Raw genomic sequence first — 22,757 nt, 5'->3', positions numbered from 1 at the left:
TTAACTGTTCTGATGAAGAGGGAATTTCACTAGGTTTTCCATATATACAAATGACACTTGCTGAAATTCCCTTTTCAATACAACTGTTAAAGATACAGGAGCCCTGTCCTCCTTTTCATATGGTCACCCTATCAAGGAGGGAACTAAAGTGGGGATCTAAAGCTTGTCCTCATGAATGACTATTGGGAGGCAGTGGTGACTCAGGCCATGGCTAGACCAGGATAGACGTTCGGGGATCGTCCCGGGATCATCCCTGTGCATCCAAATGACACACAGGGGATCCCAGGAGCAGGGATCCCAGGAGCAGGGACGACCCCTCCATTTGCCTGGGATAAAACTTAGGTCTAGCTAAGGCCTTAGTCAGTACCATACAAACGCACAATTGTTGACTTGCTAACAGCACTATGCAAGGCGTTCCTGCCAATGAACCACTTCACCACTGGCGGCTGCATCCAGTAGTGATGGAAACGGTTTGAGGCAGAAGGATTTGTTTTCAGCCAAGTCAGGTGTATGAATCAGCCTTCAAAGTAAAGAAGGAGCTGCTTCTAGAGTCCACTGATATATATGTGTTTGTTTTGTTATATAAGTGGTCAGATATCACAGTCGATACTGTGAAGATCTCCAGCTGTGACAGTTCAGAGATGCTGGATGATGATGATAATGATGATTTTCAAACAAAATAGTCAAGAGATTGAGAGGTTTGGTGGAAGGCCACATAAATGTGAAAGGCAGATGATGTGATAAAACTAATTTAATATCTAGGCTGACTTATTTTGGTGTATGTTTTTAGCTTTCTGTTTTGCAGGAATCTGTCTTTTAGGGACCATAAAGAGAGAAGCAAAGCCAGCTCATTATTATCGGTGTTGTCTTTTAAAGTGTGGGTTGGCTGCTTGTCGCTGCTTGTTAATTTCACATATATTTAATCAGAAGGAGCCCAGTATTTTTTACACTTTCCGCAGCCAGCTCCAAAGAAGGCAAAGCAGGCACAACATGACATTACGAGCCCAAGCAAAAAGCAAAGCAGCAGGTATGTTGGCTGCAAGCTTTGTAGTAAAGCAACAAAACTCAACCTTCTTCTGCAGGTTCATTGAACTTTTACAAATGTGACCACTTCTGGCATGCAGGCCCCTGAACCATTTTGATTTTAGATTAGTCTCCACCAAAAGATTTAAGAATCAAAAGAGGTCTGGAAGCACAATAAGAATTTAATATGACAGTTCCTTGCCGAATGGGCCTCTTACTCAGCATGATGCAGGGAGAGATTCAATTTCGATTTCTTCATTACATGTTAAACAAGTCATTACATCTTATATCACACACAACGTCAGCTTAATCCTTCAGCACAAACACATTTTGCTGTGATCTCTCAAAGTAACATTCTCCTGTTTTCTTTTTAGAGTGGAGATGGTGCAAGATGATGCAGCCTAGTAACATCTCAGAGGCCTTGGCTGCTGCTGCTTCTTTTTTATTCACAGAGTCCTTAATCAATGCAGGGCTTTAAATTGCAGTAACATCCCCCCGTCCGCCCCCCAGTGATTTAGGGAGATGAAGAAACTGGAAGCATCCATTATTTTGTCTGGAGTTTTAGGCAACAGTTAGGTTATCTGTTTATTAATGATAGTTGCATTATCACCGACTTTTACAATTAAAATGCCATTACTGTTACTAAACATTTGTTTCTTTCGTAACAAATTGGGAATTTCTTTTTACTGCCACGTACCTCTGCTACATAAGCTCATGGACTCTCTATAGGAAGCCCTGCCAAACTGCATGACAAAACAGTGTCATGACCTATCAGTATTGTGAGGTTGGCAAATGAGCTCTCTTCCTGCCCTTGCTGCTGGCCAAATTTTCACTTGCTACCGTTGGATGTTATTAATTACCGTTCTTCTGCAGTCTAGCTAACATGCAGTACATCTAAAACCTTCAGATTATTATAAAACTGTAAGAACTGCAGTATAATTTTTATAAAATTAAATTCATTTGCTAAATATTGCCAAAATATTTAATACTGATTTTCTGTTGGGGGTGGGTGGGTAAAAAAAAAGCACAATTCAAAATTGGTTGCTACTTCTATACTATACTGGCATGTAGGGAAAGCATGGAACAAAATGAATTCAAATAGAGAAGGAAGCTAGATAACCATGTACTAGACAGCCCATCTTCCATTATATTCAGGAATCCACCATCTAAAATACCCTGTTAAGAACTAAGCAGAACGGCTACCTGCTCTGATGAACTTCAGCTTATATCGAGGGAAAACATGAAGCAACGTGATAACACACACAAGCAGATGATTTAGAGATACAAATAATCAGGACTGAATTACGGTTCAAGCCTCTCAACTTCAGTCAGATAAAACATGGTTCACTGGAGTGAGCTGTGTGCTCATGCTCTCCCTCCTGGAACCTCCCCTCTCCTCTGCCTTCCATGCACACACCTAGGTGCAGTAAAGATAGCCTGATTTGTTAAACCAGTTTTCTCATGTCTGTACTTGAAAACAGTGGACTAAAGAGTCCCTTCAAGCCTAGGAGGGGGTGACTTGGGAGGGCTTCTGTCCCGAAAGGCGGCCAAGAAATGTTTTAAATAAATAAATAACTTGCTGATATAGGGAGAAGCAGTAACATAGGTCGTAGAGGGAATTTTCCATTGAACAGTTCCACCTAATGAGCTATGGCAGGCCTTCCATACCCACGCTGCTTATGTCTCTTTAAAAACATTTACACCATATTTATACACAACAGTCGCCGTCATTTTCACTATAACTAAAGTATACAAAATGTAAAAAAGCCAGACAACAAAACAACACAATAGTTTATAAAAACCACAATTGGAAAGTAGATTACAAAGGGAAGCCATTATTTCATTAATGAAGTTTTTTGTCTTTCCTACAAAGCTCAGAGTAGCCTACAAAAGCACAGAATAATAAAATTAAAATAAATAAAAACAATATTACAAGGAGTTCAGTTATGCCACACTGCATTCATCACTATGCTACTGACTTGATTTGCATGACACAACAGCTCCCAATGGATTAATTTACCCATGGGGGCTGTTGTGTTGTGCAGGCACCCTTGGGTGCCATTTTGTAAGGCGCCCACAGGCATCTGGCTTGCTGTGGCCTGTCATGTCATGCGAAACCAGGCGGCAGGGGGTTGTTTGAGGGTTAAGCCATGCCTTGTTTGGGGTAGTATGTGAAGTATAGTGTGGAATAACCAAACTCTTTGTAATATTAATTTTGGCTTGTGTTAGGGTTATTTGAGGGTTGTCTAACCCTCAAACACCCCTGGGTTTGCACAACACAACAACCCATGACAATTTGGGCACCTGCAGGCTCCATGCAAAAACTCAAAACCTAACCTATACTCTGGGTTGCTGTTTCATGAAAATCAGGTCAGAGAAGTCAGCTAAATAGTCCAGCTCAGATTTATATACCATGTAGTTTGCATGGGTCATACACAGAGACGCTGAAATCTTCCCTTGACCTTTTCTTTTTCCTTCATGAACTTTTCATGTCACTGCCTGACACTAAGAATTGTTTTTACAGCTGAAACTACACATCCTGTTTGTAATTTGTATCTGTAACAATTCCATGGTGAGAGAAGCTTTGACCTCGAGCTTCTTGAATACACAGAAAGAGTACAGAACAGCATGCCGTTATGGGTATATCTGTGCAAAATACTTTTGAATGGAAGAATTTACAGTCTCCTTGTGATGTACAAGAGTCTTACTCAAAGCCCTATCAACATGACAGAAAGTTTCTCAATCAATTTTATTTGATGTCCTCAAGAAAGTACTCTGCTGAATAGTTCCATCCTTGAGAAGTAGTTGTGGGGAAAATAACCCCACCGCAAAGTTTTTTTCCTCTCTCCTAAAGATGCCTGTAGTGGAAAATGAATTAGGACAAAGGAATGAAGATTCAAATTTCTATAGCCACAAAGTTCACAGGATGGCATCAGGAAAAATACTATCAACCTAACAAAATTGTTGTGAGCCTAGAACAACTGCACAACACTTTATACAAAGTGAAAAAATGTTCTGGTAGTTATTAACTCATTTAAGAGGAAAAATACTTGTAGTGGACCTCACAAATTTTATAGATTTTCACAGTCTATAATATATGGCTATTCCAATTTTATATTCCAATTTTAAATATGGCTATTCCAATTTTAAAATAATTATTACATTTTAAAGCTCTGCAGTGACAAAGACTAACTTGAACAATTTGTACTGCATTGTATATACATTATGAGCTACAGAGAGTCACAATTTCTCCACATGTTTTGGTTAAGAAATTTTACTTTTATATATGTTATTATTTTAGTGGATGCAAAGCAACAGCTGACGTGCACATTCTGGTTGTTAGTGTCAATTTATCCGACCAGATACACTTGCTTATATTGGATTATAAGAGCAAATCTCATGTCACCATGGAGGCTAGGAGCCTGAGAATGATTGGATAAAAATACATTTGCCTATTTCCCTGCACCTGGAACAACTTTACACTCCCCTACCCACACACACAAAAGAGCTTTGAACTTTTTCGACGTGTCAAAATTTTCTGCATGTCTACACTGCTAAAGCTTCAGTTAAAAATAAAAATGAGCAAAATCAGTCTGATAAATCTCTAGTAATACACCTTACACTTCTTATATAAGTTTTTCATCAAAGTGACTGAGATTTTTTGTGTTTGCGGGGGGAAAATCTGTAATATGTGTCTTCTTTTTTTGTCACAGATTGGGTAAGGATGACATTGGATGGGCAATAAATACAGAGAGGCATACAGACCCAGGCTGAAGCACATGAAGAGGCACTGGAAGCTGTGCTGAAAATATGAGGCATACTCCCAGATGGACCGCTGGGAGTGTCAATCCACATCACCTCTACTTTCTTAGCATTAGAATAAATTGGCACACTTCTCTGCAGTCATGAGGGCTACTGAAATCCAGAGGGTGTACCAGATAGAATCACAGAATAGTAGAGTTGGAAGGGGCCTATAAGGCCATCGAGTCCAACCCCGCTCAATGCAGATAATTTGCTGAGGGACCCATTCCACCATGCAATCATACACTATGCACATTTTTAGACTTCATGATTATGACTCATGAATGATCATTGCAAAGTGTAAAATACTCACCACTCTTAAATAATGTAATAATTTACTTGGATTGCAATCGAACCCCAAACATTTCATGATCTTTTTAACTTGCACCTCTGTCAACACAATCTGGGCCATCATATCAACTAATATTTAAGGTCTCAATATCACTGAGGGATAAACATTTGTGCTAGGACTTGTCTAAGTATCAGTCTTATGAGGCACTCTCCACCACCTCTATGAGTCTACTAACTCATCTGTAGTATAGATAAGTTCCAGAGTGAAACAGGCCTCTGTATGGAGGCTTGGTTACAAAGAGGCTCAATACATTTGAATTACCCAGATGCTTATGTGGATGGCTGGAGGCTATCTGTGTCATGTATGGAGGGTATCACATTGCTCCTCCACCCTGCTATTTCATTGTCACCCTCAGCAAAATGTATGAACTGGAGCTGAGTTTATAGGTGTTCATATAAGGTCTCACTGGGATGAATTAAGACAGAATAGTTGTAGCCGGCATAACCCCATGGATAGATGCATGTTATTATGGACCTAACAATTATTTGCTTTCACCATTAGGCAAGTCAATATCATCCTCAGGTCTCCATTTGTAAAATGTATTAATTTCTGCATCACCATCATTATTAAGTATTAATGTCATTACTCAGTTATTTGCATTACAAAGTTCCCGTGTGGATAAACAGATAAGAATTGTAGAGTACTTTACATATTGTAAATTCTGTGAGAATGCTAATTAATGTCACCGGCAACACCTCTGGATTTGTACTCAAAATTACTAATTTGGTTTTGGATACACCGAATGGCTGAACAACCCCCTCGTTTTATTTTACTTTTTAATATTCATAGTCTGTCCAGTCCTAAAGATTTAGGGATGATAACTAATTCACACTGCAATCACACACATGTCTGCTCAAACGTAAGCTCCATTCAGTTCTATGGGACTGACTCCCAGGTAAGTACGTATAGGGCTGGGCCTAAAACAAACATTGGAATAGAGGAGAAGGCATTGTTTTAGGAATGTATGTTGGATTCAACCCATGTAGAAGTTTACAAGTCAAAACGGCAACTTTGATTCATGCCTGAAAGACTATAAAGATAAAGCACTGAGGGAATAAGTTTCTCATTATCCATCTATTGAGAGGAGTACAGTAGACAATTTGTGATATTTACACAATAATAATAATAATAATAATTTTATGGTAATCAATCCATGAGGTTATTAAGGAACGAAGGTTATTAAGGTTATTAGCCAACCTGTCAGAGGTAATTGAAACACATTTCTGGCCCTGCAGGAGAAAAGCTGTGACAAAGACTACTCCCAGTCTGTTGAGTGCTAGTAATAAACTATTCAAAGGACCACACCCTATCCTAAGGCAGATTGCATTTAAAAGCGTGCTATGCCAATTAGTTTTTCTTAAATATCTCTAAAGGAGATTATTCTACAACTTCCCAAGGCAGCTTGTTATGTTACAAAATGGCAAAGTTAGAATATTGTTCTTAATGTGTTCACTTGCATCTACCTTCTTGTGATTTAAATCAGTGTTAATATTCATCAGGTTTTGGTTGCTCCTAAGTGAGTTGATATTTGTCCTGCATGAATCTTTGGCCTCAGCTAGACCTACCGGGTCTAGCGCGACGGAGGGGTGAGGATCTCGTGATATTTTTATTGCGAGATCTCCCCGTTTACATGCGGCGCACAACGACCTCGAACAGAGAGGACGTCGCGCCCGCCATTTTGCTTTTGTTAAAGGAGAAGAGCGCATGAACGTTTGTGTGCAAAAGGTCAGGTTTTTTAAATTTTAAATAATTTTTCCCACTCCCCCCACCCCACCCCCAGTGGGTGCAGAGCTCCTGAGGAGCTCTACGCCCTGTGTGCAAGTCCCAGCCGGGACAAACCGCGATGCCCGCACACACGTTCTGCAGTCTCAGGATCAGCCTGAGACTGTGGAAAAAGTGGGCTGAAAGGGTAGGGTGAGATCCCGGGGCAAGGGAGGGATCATCCCTCCCTGCTCCCGGGATCCCCTGTGCATCATGTGGATGCACATGATGTACATAATCGCCCCAGGATATCGCCCGTCTATCTATGGCCTTAAAGTGCAATCTTATGCATGCTAGGAGGCTGACGGGAATGCTGAGAGTTGTGGAACTTTGCTTCTGTCTAAACGTAGATTACATCCTTAAACAGCTGATATCATTACTAAATTAATGGCACTAATAGGCTTTCCATTAGGAAAAGCAAGTATATGTTCCTTTTCACAAGGCCAAATTCCAAAACCTTTCAGAGTTTATGATGAAAGTTGTTCTAGAAATATGAAGAGCTAGTGGGAAAGCTTTAAGAAGGAGCCCAACTTAACTTACATTTTGCTAGTTTTTCAGTTATCTTGAGTATGGGCATGCTTTAGCAACCATCAGAATGAGTAATTATGTATATATGACAAAGAGACATCGCCTTCCAAAGAAGGTCTTGAAGACATCATAACAGGCCAAACTATCTACTGCCACACATAATAAGTGGTCTCTTAGTTACAACCACCCTACGTGTCCAACCTGAGAATCTTGCTTTCATTTATATATTTTAGAAGACCACCTCAATTTTTAATGGTATGTTAATTATGGATTGATAGCTAAGGACCATCAATTGCACATCCATTTTTGATGATTCTAGGGATCTGTTCACTTTACTTGAACATTTTTCAAACTGTTTTCAAGGCAGCTTCTCATATTATGGAAGATTTCTGCATCCACTGCAGCCTTAGAAATAATTTAACGTAATTTAAATTGGTAGGAAACCTGCATTTTGATCTTGATTTTTAAAGTTAACGAAGTTGGCCTAAACTTTCAGTGCAAGTGGCATCATACCTAGGCTGAGGTTCATGTGAGTATCTCCCACAAAAAGCTGAAAGTCATCTTGCAATGGAAGAAACAAATGGATTCATGTTACCATAAAATCAACCCCTATTAGCTGTCACTTCAACTTCTAGTTAATACAGACCAACTCTATGTTGTCTGACGCCATTTGCTCGGGTATAAAGTGAGCTAATCGTGGGCCAGACTCCACATATTTTTTCATAGCAACTCATTTACTTATTTGCATACTTGTGCTGTGTTTTTATCAACAGAGAGGAGGGCTTTCAGATATCACAGAACATGGCATCAGATCAGGGTGAAGGGAAGCCAGAAACCTAAGCAGTTATAAATGCTCTGAGAGCAGAATAAACCACGCAAATATTTATTTAGTCTGACAAATAGAATATGGCGCATTAGATCATGGACCAAATTCAGTTCACATCAACAGAAGTGATAACAGTTTACTTGAGACAATGCTACTCATATTAGGTTGTCTTTTGCTGAAGATATATGCTCTGGAATAGAACCATAGATTGTAGAGCTGGAAGATTACAAAGAACAAGATCTGTCTTGTGCAACAAGCATTTCCAATAGTTTACTGTGAAGCTGAATGAAAACCAGGGAACATTTAGGTCTGTATCACAGAATTCTATACATTGGAGAACACTATACCTACATTTTCAGTACTTGATGTAGCTGAATACTTGATGTAGCTGAATGTAACTTGATACAAAATATGGTATAGGTTTTAGAATTTACACTTGTCATTCAGCTCAAAGAAAAGACATTTCCCCAACCTGGTTGGTTTTATATAATGAAACATGTTGTTCAATTGCCGAATGTGGAATCAGTACTTTTGGGGCGATAAATGTTTCCTTGAATAGTAAGGCCACATACCTTTATTAATATTTTACTCTGGCCTCTGGATTTTTCTTAATCCTGTGGCCTCTGGATTTGACTTACCTGCCATCTTTGTATCCTTAAATAGGAGTTACCATGACCAAAACTACTTTGTTATTCCCTTTCTTTATCTCTCTCCTGCATGAGCTTTTGGTGACTAGATCTTTACAGAGTCAGGATACATAAAACCCATTGGATTGGATCCAGGGTTGTACGGATCAGATCTCCATGAACTGGATGATCCTGCTGGAGGAAGAAAGCAGGGCTGCAATTTTTTCCAGTCTCCACTGCAGCCTTGTATGCTATAGAAAATCTGTGCTGGAGGTTGGGGGACTCCCCAGAATAGTGGGTCAGGTGGCACTGGGGGCTACAGGGGAAGAAGGATTGGGTGAAAATTGACACATCACCCCATTCCTCCAGCGGGAAGTCTCCACTGGATTCTGGAGTCTTTTCATTTGTGAAGAGGCAATTCTGGATCCAGCCCACTGTATTGAGTCAATGGAGTAACTTAAGACACCCTTCTGGCCAAGATTATAATACCATTAATATTTGCTCCCTCCTTTTTTTCCTGCATGCACAACACTGCTACTAATGTGAACTTAAAATTTCCCCAAAACATTTGATGGCATCCAGATATTTTGACTAAATAAAAATGTAGTCTGTACTGTTCTGCACTTTGTGAACCGGCATTGGGAGCTAAAGTTATTTAGTTGAGGGGAGACATGATAGCACTCTTCAAATACTTGAAAGGTTGTCACATAGAGGAGGGCCAGGATCTCTTCTCGATCATCCCAGAGTGCAGGACACAGAATAACGGGCTCAAGTTACAGGAAGCCAGATTCTGGCTGGACATCAGGAAAAACTTCCTGACTGTTAGAGCAGTACAGCAATGGAACCAGTTACCTAGGGAGGTTGTGGGCTCTCCCACACTAGAGGCCTTCAATAGGCAACTGGACAACCATCTGTCAGGGATGCTTTAGGATGGATTCCTGCATTGGACTCAATGGCCTTATAGGCCTCTTCCAACTCTACTATTCTATGATTCTATGAGTTAGTTCATTTTTATACCACCCAATAGTTGAAGCTCCCTTGGCGGTTCACAAAAAGATCTTCATAAAATTCATGACAGACCAACAAGGTACTAGTTTCAGACTTATGCACAATGCCCATCTTGCTAGGAAAAGGGACATCAAGAGTTGAAACAGTGAACCAGTAAAACATTAACTTAATTGGTTTCAGCTAAACTGAAGTTAAGGGCACTCTGTTATTAAGCCTTCCTTGCTTGAGGACTTGTTCCCTAATGAATTTCTAAGGAGGAGAGAAAACTGGATAGTTATACAGCAAATTACTAGACACCAATAACAAGGTGAGATTGCCGATTTAAAAGTTCTCTGAAAAAAGGAAAGAGAAAATTGCCTGATTCCCATGGGCATTTTAGAGCAGGAAACCCATGCAGGAATGAAAATAAAGAGAGACCAAGAGCAACATGGAAAGAATGTGTTGCTGGTGCTTCTGCACACTGGTGCTATTGTATAATGACAACATTACCTAGGGAGCAAAGGAGTAATATTTCAGCTGATAGTGCTGGAATATAATTGTACTCCCATCTCTTGCTGGGCCATTGGGAAGAGGCCAATCTTCAGACTGGCCCTTTGCACTCTCAGTGGTCCAACATTTCCTCCAGGTCTGCTCTGCACTAACATATCTGTATACCCCTCATTCTGACAACCATTATTCTGCCTAAGGCCTGCAATAGCAAACGCTTCCATCCTAGGATTGCACCCTTGGTTTATGGCATTGAAAATGGTAAAGAATGATGTTCAGAATGATTAAGAAAGAAACTGAATGTAAAAAACAAAAAAAACATTTTATCTCCCAATACAAATATTTGAGGCTACTCACTAAGGTGTAGGGGTCACAAATGCAAACTGCTTTTAAAAGAAGCAGGTTTAATCGATGGCATTTCCATTTAAAGGATCCCAGGTTGCAGGGCTGGGAATCTTTGAGATCCTAAAGACCCACTGCTGTTTAGAGTAGAGAATTCTGGGCTACAATAAAGCTTCATGTGTGCAAGGATTAGAAAAAGAAATGAAGGTCTCTTGGTAACTATAGCTGTGATTGCCAGAACAACCTCTGGGCAATGCTGGAGTGGGGGCAAATAGAAGCAAGAGAGATGGATAGCTCCATGGTACTCTACACATCTACATTACTGTGATGACTAGGAGCATGTCTACACCACCCCTATATCCCAGGATCGTTCCTGTGCATCCAAATGCCACACAGGGGATCCCGGGAGCAGGCAGGGAAGATCCCTCCATTTTCCTGGGATAACCCTTAGGTGTAGAAAGGCCCTAGGATGCCCCTATTGGGCAATGGAATCCTTAAATTGGGAGTGGACAACTTGTGGCCCTCCAGACATTTCAGCCTATCACTTCCTTCATTACTCAACATTGGCTATGCCAGCTAGGGCTAATGGACATTATGACCTTCTAGATATTTTGGGCTACAAGTTGCCCAGCCCTGCTCCTACCACAAGAATCTCAGTTGCACATCGGGTCTCTCCCCCTTTTGGCCAGTGGCTCAGAATGGATCTGCATGTTCCTTTAAAATGCTGGTGCCCATGTGTATGTGACACCTTCCATGGTCCATAAAGATATACAAGCAAAGGGTTAATTGCCAGTAACATGCATAGAGATATAATGCCACCAAATAGCAAATGTACCTGATTCCCAGTGGGAACGTATCTCTAGATATGTTAATAGGAATGACCTCTTCAGATATGGATCCACACCTCACTGGAGGGATGGAAGCATGCATTATGCATGCAAGGAAATGTGGGCTTCAGCATGAAGACACGTGTGAATTTCTGTCAAGCTGCTTGCAGCTAACACAAGGCGTAAGTTGCAGAATCTCAGGCCTGGGGGCAAAATCCAGCCTTCCTAGAGTCTCTATTTGGCCTTCTGGGGTCCACCAGATGGCCACACATCCCTTTCCCCCAAGCGATTGGTGGTTTCCTGGCTTTTGTGCAATATTTTCCCCTTTCTGAAAGGTTGAAATGCCTCTCCAAAGGCTTAGTAAGGGCTGTAAAGTAAAACAGCTCAAAAGTTCCAGTATTTTTGCCCTGTCCCCTTTGCCTTTTGCTCTATTCACTACTGGAATGCAGCATCCAAGAGCTTCTCTGAAATGGAATTCAGCCCTGGGGCTGAAAGAGGTTCTGTGCCCTTGATGGAAAACTTGCCCAACTTTTCACAACAGGAAACGTGCTGCAGTTACTTGTTTCCCTGAGCCAATGATTGGATTATAATCAGATATAATCAATGAGTCTGAAATTCTGTACTAAAATTAATAATAATTCTGTGAGCAGAAAACCAAAGCTCGGCAACAGGAAAATGTAACAAAAAGGTGCACATGTTTATTTTGTTTTGGTGACACACTTGGTTTTTTTTCACCTTGCAGATTTATTTATTTGTGGTTAAAGATTTTGTGCTATTTTGTTAAATGTGGGCAACTGAAAAGGGCTGAAAACCGTAAAACCTTGGTGATGGGGTAGATGGGGGGGGGAGAGCAAAAGAGCAAAGTTTGGGGGGATAGAAAGAAGCAGACAGCCGTACTGAATCAAACACCACTCATATCCCCACGCGTAGAGAATATGTGAACTCATTTCAACCTCCAATTAATTTATATGTTCAAGAAATTATTTAAGGCTGCATCATGCGTTATATTTTGGGAGCTTGGGAGCTAATTCCTGAGTGCAATATACATGTGAATAGGGCCTTGATAAATGGCAACCAGCTGTATAAATCGTGGCATTCTCCAGCAAAAAGGAAAAAGAAGAGAGGAAAGGAAAGGAAAAAATAAGTCTGGTGAGAAAGAACTGGATGCAGTTTACAGACATAAGTGAACTGTGAATGACTCAAGATACTCAGCAAAAGGACGTGGCAGAAAACAGATTGGAATGTCTTGCTAGACTAGAATAGAGATCACAACACTGTGAGAACAGCCACTGCATCTTGTCTGAGAACGTGGAGAGCCCTGCCAGTCACTGTAGAGTGGACAACACTGAGCTAGATGGAACCATGGTCAGATTCAGTATCCTATGTTCTTCCTAACAAAGAGGCAAGTAAAATAAAGCCAAATTCAACCTGTCTATTCCAGCTGTTATGACCCCTGAGACGCTAATATATTGGACTTAAGGAGTGAAGCAGATTCAGTATGTTGAAGGCACATGTGAAGCTCACAGTGCTTTGTATGTGTGGGGCACTATGGGACTCTGCAACTGCCGCCCCACAACACAAACACACTCCAAATCAGGTATTATTTCCAGTAACGTAAAATAATAATTACAGCTATGACTTTGGCACATCTTCCAGATGATCAGGTCATACACTGGCCTAGTAAAATTTGTGTATGGGAATGATGTGGGAAGGGTAGATGCTACTGATACTTCTCATGTCACTAATACAAGCCCCCAAAGAAAATAATGACTAGATGATTTACTTGTGACATACTATTCCCTTGTGTTCCTGGTGCAGCACAGGACCTGACCATGCAAACACATCAAGCATGCAGTAATAGTCCTGTACAAATTGTCTCTTATATCGCACTGATTTAGTTGGACATGGTTGAGTAAGACCTGGTTTGCACGTAACTCTAGGCCATGATGTGGTTTCTTGAAATCTGCCTTACTATTGTATCCGAACCCCTCCCCAAAACAAACCATGGTTTGTTAACCAGCTACAAACCACAAATAGAGGCCATGGTTCGTTGTTGACTTACAAGGTCTGGCTTGTTTAAAACATGACTTGCCCTGTCTGAATTCTGAACTGTGGCTTATCCCTGGCTTATTTGTGCTGCTCTCCACCCCGAAACAGAGGCACTTGGTAAGAGCAACCTGAAAATGAAACCATTCTGAAAGCTGGCAAAATGGGTGGGAGAGAAACAATCCAAAAATAGGGAAAACAAGCCACGGTTTGTTTGCTCGTCTGCAAGACAGTTCATAGCTAAAGCAACAAAGCATGGTTAACATAAACAATGGCTCTGCGTTACATGCAAACACAGCCTAAATATGCTTAGGACTGCTACCTTAAATCCTGTTCCTAACCATATTTAACTGGTAGTAAGTCCCGCTGTATTAAAAGGAATTTACTTCCTGATAAGGATGTTTAAGTTTACAAACTCAGGCAGGATCTACACTACTGCTTTAAAACGGTACTGAAGTGCACTGACAACTGTTGGGGCCCATGACACATTCCATGTACTGTTTTCAAACTGTTTTCAAAGTGTTATATCCTACTTGGTGTAGATCTGGCCTATGTCTACCAAGAGCTGACTCAAGTTAATCATTATATCCAAATGAGAATATTATTCCAGAGGTTTAGTATACCTATCAACTGCAGTTTGGAACCTGCCAGGTTCCTGTGAATGATGGGCAATATATGTCAATTACTTCCCACTTAGTGATGGCCCTCTGGCTCATGACAAAGTTCTAAAGTGACACTCAGCTGAACAAGCTGCCTGTCCCTGATTAAGCTCTCCAAGCAGATGGGTTATTTTAAGTCACCCAAACAGCAACATGCAGGCATGTTGTAATGATGAACGTTTCCGTAATTGCAACTACAGACTGCTTCAGACATCACACATTCTTACACAGCAGTCAATCTCTGCATCTTGTATTCATATCCCATGGGAGGGGTACCAGGGAAGCCAAAAAGGAACTAAGCACAATGTTCAAGAAAGAAACAACATTGCTCCATTAGCTCACATTATAAGTCTATGTGAGGGGGTATAAGCTATAGAAACTGGCAAAGCTCAGATCTATATTCTTCTTAACTTTTCAGTAAAAAACAAACAAACCCTAATCAGGATGGGGAATGGGGTGAATTTGTCTGTTCCTTAGAGAACCCTGGCATGTGGGCATATACAAAGGAGGCGTAACAGAAAATGTTTGGGAACTACAGGCCAAAATCAGCACGTTATAGGTCATCTAATCCAACCCTCTGTTCCAGCTTCCCCGGCCTGGAGCAGATCCACACATAGGCTTTGGGGCGTCCCGAAATTGATGATGTATACCCTACCTTAAGCGTTCCAAAAAGAGGAGGAGGAGGAGGAGGCCCCTCGCGGGGACAGGATGAAGAGTTGCCGCGACCGGCGCCTTCGCCAGGGAATCAGCTGCCGCCCACCTACCCGACGGCCTCCTTTTGCCGGCGAAAGAGCCACCCTGGCCCACCCGGGTCGGAGAGCTTGGCGGAAGAAGCCGCCGGGTGCGCCTTCAGGGCGTCCCGAAGCCTATGTGTGGATCTGCCCCTGATGACCACCGGATATTTTCTACTTCAACTCCCATCAGCCCCAACCAGCATGGCTAGAGATCAGGAATGCTGGGAGTTTGTAGTCCAAAATATCTAGAGGACACAGTGTTGGGGAAGACTGCTGATTGCAGGATGCAGCTACAGAATCCCTGATAGATAGCTGCCCATCCTCTGCTGAAATATACCCATCTAAGGAGAACCCACCACTTCCTGATTCAGTCTCCTCCACTGTCAAACAGCTCATACCATTAGGAGGCTCTCCTAATGTTTAGTCAAAATCTGCTTCCCTGCTATTTCCAACTTTTAATTTTAGTCCTGTCCTTCAGAGCAACAGAGAACAGATCTACTCCAGCTTCTACATGGCAACCCTTTAGACATTTGAAGACCACCATCATGTCTCCCCATAATGTTTTCTTCTCTAGGCTAAATATACCCAGCTCATAAGACTTGGTTTCCTGGCTCCTCACCATCCTGGTTCGCCTGATACCCTTAACATGTGGCACACCAGAACCAGACAGAAGTAGAATTATTACCAGCAAAGGATGTTTGTTGTTTGCATCAAGTGTTCTAATTTTGAAATGCTGATTTCACCTCTAGGTTATGACCACTGATGGAAAGCTGGTGCGTATTTTTATGATTATAAGACAACAACACCCCCACCCTGAATAGCCATCCTTCCAGAAAGTTTTATTTAACCCAAAGCAGGAACATTGTAAAGGGAACAGAAGATTTGTGTTTAGTAAGGAAATCCACGGTTAGTACATTGTTGTCTTATTGTCAGAAGGAGTCTTGGTGGTCATCTAGTCCAAGCATCTACTCAATGCAGGATCGACAATGCAGGATGCAACTACAGTATCCCTGACAGATGGCTGTCTAGCTTCTACTTAAATACCTTCAGTGAAGGGAGAGATCACCACCTCCTGAGGAAGACTATTCCACTGTTGAACAATTTGTAACATTAGGAAGTTTCTCCTGATGTTCAGCTAAAATCTACTCCCAGCAATTGCTGCCAATTGGTTCTAGTCCTACTACTCTCTGGAGCAACACAGATATTGTCTGTTCCATTTTTGGTCAGAGAAACCTTGAGATATTTGAAGACAGCCATCTCCTCTCCCATTCTACAGTCTGTCCCCTCCCTGGATATCTCTTATCCAGACCATCCCCTTTTGTTGGAATTATAAATAAATAAGGATAACACAAGATCTAAAACAACAGCCCCTCCATTCAGTCTGTGATCTTCTGACCCATCAAGTTGAACACAGCCTGCCAGACTTGGATTGTGGACTGACCCCCTAGGACAGCGTCTGTGTTTGGTCATCCCAAGCAGGTATATCATGCCTCCAAATGGGTAATTACTATGTCTAGTCTGTTTCTGTGGCAGGCATGTTGTAACAAATTGGGACCTTGGGTCCTGCAAAAACAGGCTAGAAACACTTCATACATGATTTTGTGAACATTCTCATGCAAACTATTTCTGTTGGCCTGAGTAAACGGATAATACTTTATCACCGCCTTTTGCTAAATCATTCTTTTATTTGTACTTTTAAAATATCTCTGAGTGGTTAAGTACCTAATCTCAGTAAATTGTATCAGAACCTGGTGGAGCCAGTATCATTAGCATCCACACATGCAAATGGAAGGGCTGAGCTGAGAGACACCAGTTTGTGTAAGGGGACCTGGTGGGTTCATAGAAAAGGCAGGATTTGAAGTGGGTCCACCTGGTTAACAGTGCAGCCCACAGCCATGACCCTAAACCAGTTCTGTATCTTGGCAACTTTAATGCATGTGGTAATATGGAGTGTGTGTGCGTACATGTGTGACTCCATACACACACACACACACACACACACAGAAACTTGTCTTTTGACCACTGACAGCAAAAGAACAGCATTTTACTCTTTGCATATACATTTTTACTGTATTATACAAATGATCTATCCATTGTAGGAGACCAGAAGTAGACCCTGAAGATCCTCTCTTCAGAAAACCTTGCTCTCTAACAGGGTAAAATAAATATACATCATGATTATATGAGATCAAAGCCAAAAGAATCATTCTACAAAACATATTGATGATTACATTCTACTTTAATTCTTTTCTCTCTCCTCAGACCAGCATTCAGACATTGTAAAGGTAATGCAACATTTATATAAAATTAAATAACAATAGTTGAAAAATAAATATACTTCATTAACATAAATACATAAAGAAATCCATTCTGCTGAAAAAACGTTTCAGCCAATAGTATACTCTTGTTTCAAAAGTGTCCAAAAACTTGGAAACAACACTCCATCTGGTACAGATGAAGTAGATACATCTACAGCAGAAAGGTGGTGATAAATGTCAGAGCTAGAAGGAAGCGCAGCAACACAAAATTAAAAGATAACTTTCCCCTACTACCTTATAGTAGTAGTGCATGGTATCAAAACGAGGTAGACAAACATTATTGGATGGACTTTTCAGGTGAAGCAAGAAATCTTAGTTTAAGCACATGGATTTGTGGGGATTTTTTTTTTGTCTCACTCAGCACCATTTGTATTATTGCCCCTCTAAACCAGGGGTGGGCACTTGTTGCATTTTTCACATGCAAGGACTGCTGGAATTTAGCGAAGAACTCTCCATACTTTGGTCACAAGACTCTCCACTGAAGAGCCAAGCACCATCCGTGTAAGAACAGGAAAACAATTTAATGCTCCATGCACCCGTCGGAACAGTGATAAAAGATCTCGGCCTGGAGGGGTTTGACTACTTTTGGTGGTGGTGGTGGGAAAGAGAGACTGCAATTGTATCGGGGAGGGAGAGCAGGCGGAGGACACATATGAAACTTATTTTATTTTATTTTATTTACAATATTTATATACCGCTCCCCATTGAAAATTTCCCATGCAATTTAGGGCACATGTATGTCTGCACCACACCATCTTGCCCATTTCAGGATCTGCTAAGGTTGCATTTAAGTGTGTTAAGCCCAATTCTGCACATTGCTTATTAGTCTTGCTGAACTACTGTAATTACATATTTTAGCACGCTTCTGTGTGTATGTTTTTAAAGCTGCAACACGACATTTTAAAAAATTAGCCCGTTTAGCTGCATTTGTACTAAAAATTTAAATTTTAGATTACTACCAATTTAGATTTAGAGTTCTCATGGCTCTATTAAAAATACGCAGATGTTATGGTATTATGATTTGGTGTTGGTTTTTTTTACTTTTTGAAGGGCTTCCCTGATTATGTTTAGATATCTGGGTTGGGAATGGGGTTGACACCTGGGATTCATGCATTTTAAATCCTAAATATTAGAGTGAGGAGCGACTCCAGTGCTATGGGCCAAGTAATTCTGGCAGGGACTGCTCTTGAGGAATTGCAGGGGGGGGGGTGTCATTGCCCAAATTTCACCAGAACAGTCTTTCTATTCCACACCCTTTGGTTCTTGGAAATGTTCAAAGCAAGTGTAATCCAATATTAGCAGCAATTTTCAGTACATAATTTGGACAGAAAACCAAACGCATACTGATTTCTGCCTATACTGAGCACATTTGCGCTTAGCACCAACTTTGCCCTTCAATATAGAAATGGCTACATTAGCACCTCAGATGAGAGTATTTTACAGCACTATCCCTTGTAATGATAAAGCACCATACAAATATTTCTTAAAGCAAATGTATGGCTATTACATCATTTGCTGAGGTATGAAGATTAAAATGGTCACAAAACATCCCACAGAAATGGCAGCAAAGGAAGGAAAAAAGGAAGTACTTTTCCAGCAATTTGGCTATGAAAACCATGCACATTTAGAAAGTTCATATATTGGTTGAAAAGGATCCTCTCTGTATAAAGTGCTTTAAAATCAAATTAAGATTTTTTTAAAAAAATCTTCAAATGACATTATAACTCAACAACAAACTTAGGTGGTGGTTGATATGTGTGAGACACATCAATGGTTTTCTACCTGGTCACTATTTCCCCATGTTCTAAACTCACATGGCATGGCAGGGAAGGGAGAATTGACTAACGGACATGGGCCCAAGCGTTCACTAAGGACTGTGTGCATGCTAACGTTGTCCTTGCCCAGAGAAGGAGAGACAGGTTCTCCCAGGATAGTCCCTGGTAAGTTCATGTCCTGCTCTTCATGTGTGTGCTATCCAAATACACCACATTAAAGCACTTGTGCATTAATGCCTATGGGATGCTTTCTCACAAGCAGAACCACTGGAAAGAGGAACTGCTTGTGAGCAAAGGCGAAAGCCTACCGGCATCCTTCGGTGGGGCTTGTGAGAGAAGACTGGCTACATCAAAGCCAAGATTCCTGCCTTCCTTTCCTATAAATGAACTTGCAGGGTGGGGAGGAAGTAGAGAGAGAACAGGGGATTGTTTTACTCCATTCTGCCATCCCATAGGTTTGTTTAAGAGGAAGGAGGGCAAGGTGTTTGCCTTTGACGCTCCGTTCACCTTTCAAAAAGCCTGGTTAGGTAAATGAGAGATCTTCAGGCCTATTTCCCCCCCTTCCTCTCCCCTCAGTAGTGGGCTACACAAGGTTTCCTGAGACATCTGTTCTAAAAGGAACTTTGCGTGGAGACTCTGGCTGTTTCTACACCTGCCTTTTTTCCAGGGATCATCCCGGGATCATCCCTGTGCATGCAAATGACACACAGGGGATCCTGGGAGCAGGCAGGGATGATCCCTCCATTTCCCTGGGATAATCTTTAGGTGTAGAAAGGGCCTCTATTCCAACTTTCCTCACAACCAGCCTGGATTTGGAGCACTAAACAGTGTCCCCACAGCAAGGGTAGGCAACTTGTGGGCCTCCATATATTTTGGCCTACAACTCCCATCAGTCCTAGCCAGCACAGCCAATGGTGAGGGATGATGGGAGCTGGAGGGCCACAAGTTGTCCACTCCTGCTCTTCAGGAGAAGCAGCAGGTCTTCTCAGCATACATCCAAAGAAACAAGCTGGAGTGAACCAGGACACCTTATGATTCTTTCTGACATCGCAATGAAAAGGCTTATGGGCATCTGTATTTATTAACAGACCTTGCCACACAAAAGAGAAACTGTCCATAAAATGACTGTGTCCTCTTCTCTTCACACTGCCTTTCTGTATGAGCTGCACAACAACTCAAAGGCCATAGCTAGACCTAAGGTTTATCCCTGGATCATCCAGGGGTCAAACCTGTTCATCTAGGTGACACACAGGGGATCCAGTGCTCAGGCAGGGGCGAACCCTGGATGATCCCAGGATAAACCTTAGGTTTAGCTGTGGCCTAAATCTAACATTATCGAAAGGGAAATCCTCTAGAGATTCTCATGCTACTTATGCTTATGTGGCCAACGTATAGCATGTTGCAAAGGCAAACCTCCTTCCACCCCCCAAACCTTCCATGACCTTAGTTCACCTTGGCCTGCCATGAAAGATGCTGAGACATGGGGCCATTGTGAGGTTATGTAATTGGGAAGAGGTTGTCAGATCTTGAACCACTTCGCAGCTTGTTCAGAATCAAGGAGGTTGGGATTCCTAGACATGTACATATGAACCAGGGGGTTCATTGTACAAGGGTGCTTAAAGATCTTTGTGTGTTGTCCAGGGCTTGAGTCAGGAGTCAACATCACTGGGCTATACCAAAACTTATGCCTCAAGGTGGGAGACACTGCCAACCCCCCGAGAACCTGCACCTTCTAATTCTCCTCTTTGCTATTGTTGCCTCCTCATCTGTCCTTTCCAAGTGAGTGAGCAGTGACAGGAGCAAGGAGGAGCAACCTCTGTTCACATTCCTCTCTCCTACCAAGCAGTGGTGTGGACTGGCCCACAGAGGCAAGGCAAGTGAATGGAAGGGGAGCTAGACAAGGAGACACCCAGGAGCATCTTGCCAACACTGAAGGTATCAACGCTTTACATGTTTGTTGTGTCTTACAACAGTGTACATGCAGCAGCCGTGTCTACTGGGTGAGGCGTGTAGCTGCCCCCAGGTATCCCTGGACATATATGGAACATGCCCATTGATTTTATCATGCCAACATGGGAACCCAGACCTATGCAAAAAACAAAACAAAAAAACCCACCAGATTTAAAAAAAATGTTCTATGTCTCTGTTTTGTTGTGGCTAGGAAGGATGTGGTATTCTTTGATAATTAGCTTGTTAACTGAGCTTCCCTCCCCTTCATTTTCTTGATGGAGGTTAGAAAGATTTGCACAGCAACCTTAAGAAATTTTTATGCTGTCTAATCAAAAAGGCTCAGGGCAAGTAACAGTACCTTTAAATCAAAGCAGGTTAAGAGTTCTAGAGTTGCAAAGTGGGTATTACTCAGAGGTTAAGAAGCTGGACTGAAAAGCATCCCGCTTTGGTCTTGACAGATCCAGACACATGTTTATGCAATATGTTGCGATAGAAATTTCAGGAAAGAAGCCTTCTAGCTTTTCCCATCATTTATTTGACACTCCTATTTATTTCTTTTTCATCTTCTTCTTCTTCTTTTTTTTAAAAAAGGATGTCTTTCTAGGTCATCTGGATAAATAAGCTTGAAATAAATATACAGAAACAGCTACATAGATGACAGCAGCTTAGCACGGGAATTCTCTTGTCACTACAGTATTTCTGCAGAGAACTTGAAGTGGGTGCTAAAACTGTCCTACACAGACAGAAGGGAAACGATGCTGGAAAGGGGATATTTCTATGATTTTCATTTGCTCACAAAGGGTTCCTTCAGAGTAGAGATTTGTAATGTGCAGCACTTACAGTGGGCTAATAAAATGTACAAACTTCATTATCAAGCAGAAAGTGCCTTTTAAAATGAACAGATTTCCTAACTGAAGCCCTTCTTGAATGCCTATTTTATTTGGAATGCATCATAAGAAAAGCTTTCTTTAAGTGCATTTTTTCCTTTTTCTTTTTTTTCTTTTTTTTTAAAAAAAAACCCAAACAAAATGCTCAAACACAGTGGATATTAGCACCTTGGACTTTTAAGTACACTCATTCCGTTCCTATGAATTATTTGCAAAATGAATATAACAACAACAGCAACAACAGCAATAACAAGAAGTATGTTAGTGTCGTACCGAGCTCCAATGGCCAGTATTCCAGGCAACATCTTGAGGGCAGTCCTGCATAGTGCACTGCTCACGGTCTGGTGGCTTGTCAAGGATTTCACAGCTCAGATCAGTAAATCTCTCTCCATTGGGATGTTGGCACACAACCAGTCTTGTTCTGGTTCCTCCACCACATGGCTTTGTACACTGGGGGGGAAAGACAGTGGGTAAGGATCACATTAACAATGACTGGGCTCGTTTATACTTTATAATTGCTACTTTCTTTTTCTTCTTCCTTCTGACTCGGAGCCAATTTGGATGTTACTTTTCTTTTGTCTCAAGAGACTCATAAGTCCAGATACCAGAAAGAAAATTAATATGCCACAGGAAAATGTATTTAGTTAGATCTGTGTATTAAAATGAATTCCAGAGTGCTCTGATCTCATTTGTGGTGTCATCAGTACTATTTTGCACATCACATTATCATCATCATCATCATCATCATCATTTACATCCTGCCTTTTTTCCTCCAAGGAAGCCAAAGCGGCGTACATAATCCTCCTTC

At 41.4% G+C, this 22,757-nt stretch overlaps 1 protein-coding gene across 2 annotated transcripts in view; it reads right to left on the bottom strand.

Moving 5' to 3' along the window:
* The window catches only part of ADAMTS9 (ADAM metallopeptidase with thrombospondin type 1 motif 9), a 165,354-nt gene that overhangs the window by 41,507 nt on the left and 101,090 nt on the right, over nucleotides 1–22,757 (bottom strand). For both annotated transcript variants that reach the window (XM_063122037.1, XM_063122038.1), the window contains exon 28: nucleotides 22,223–22,399. In XM_063122037.1, coding sequence (XP_062978107.1) covers nucleotides 22,223–22,399 — 177 coding nt within the window. The remainder of the gene's footprint in view (nucleotides 1–22,222; nucleotides 22,400–22,757) is intronic.

This window comes from Elgaria multicarinata, chromosome 3 (assembly GCF_023053635.1).
Source record: "Elgaria multicarinata webbii isolate HBS135686 ecotype San Diego chromosome 3, rElgMul1.1.pri, whole genome shotgun sequence".
Classification (NCBI taxonomy): Eukaryota; Metazoa; Chordata; class Lepidosauria; order Squamata; family Anguidae; genus Elgaria; species Elgaria multicarinata.
The sequence above is the reverse complement of the archived record's forward strand: the minus strand, read 5'-3'. Positions and strand labels throughout refer to the sequence as shown.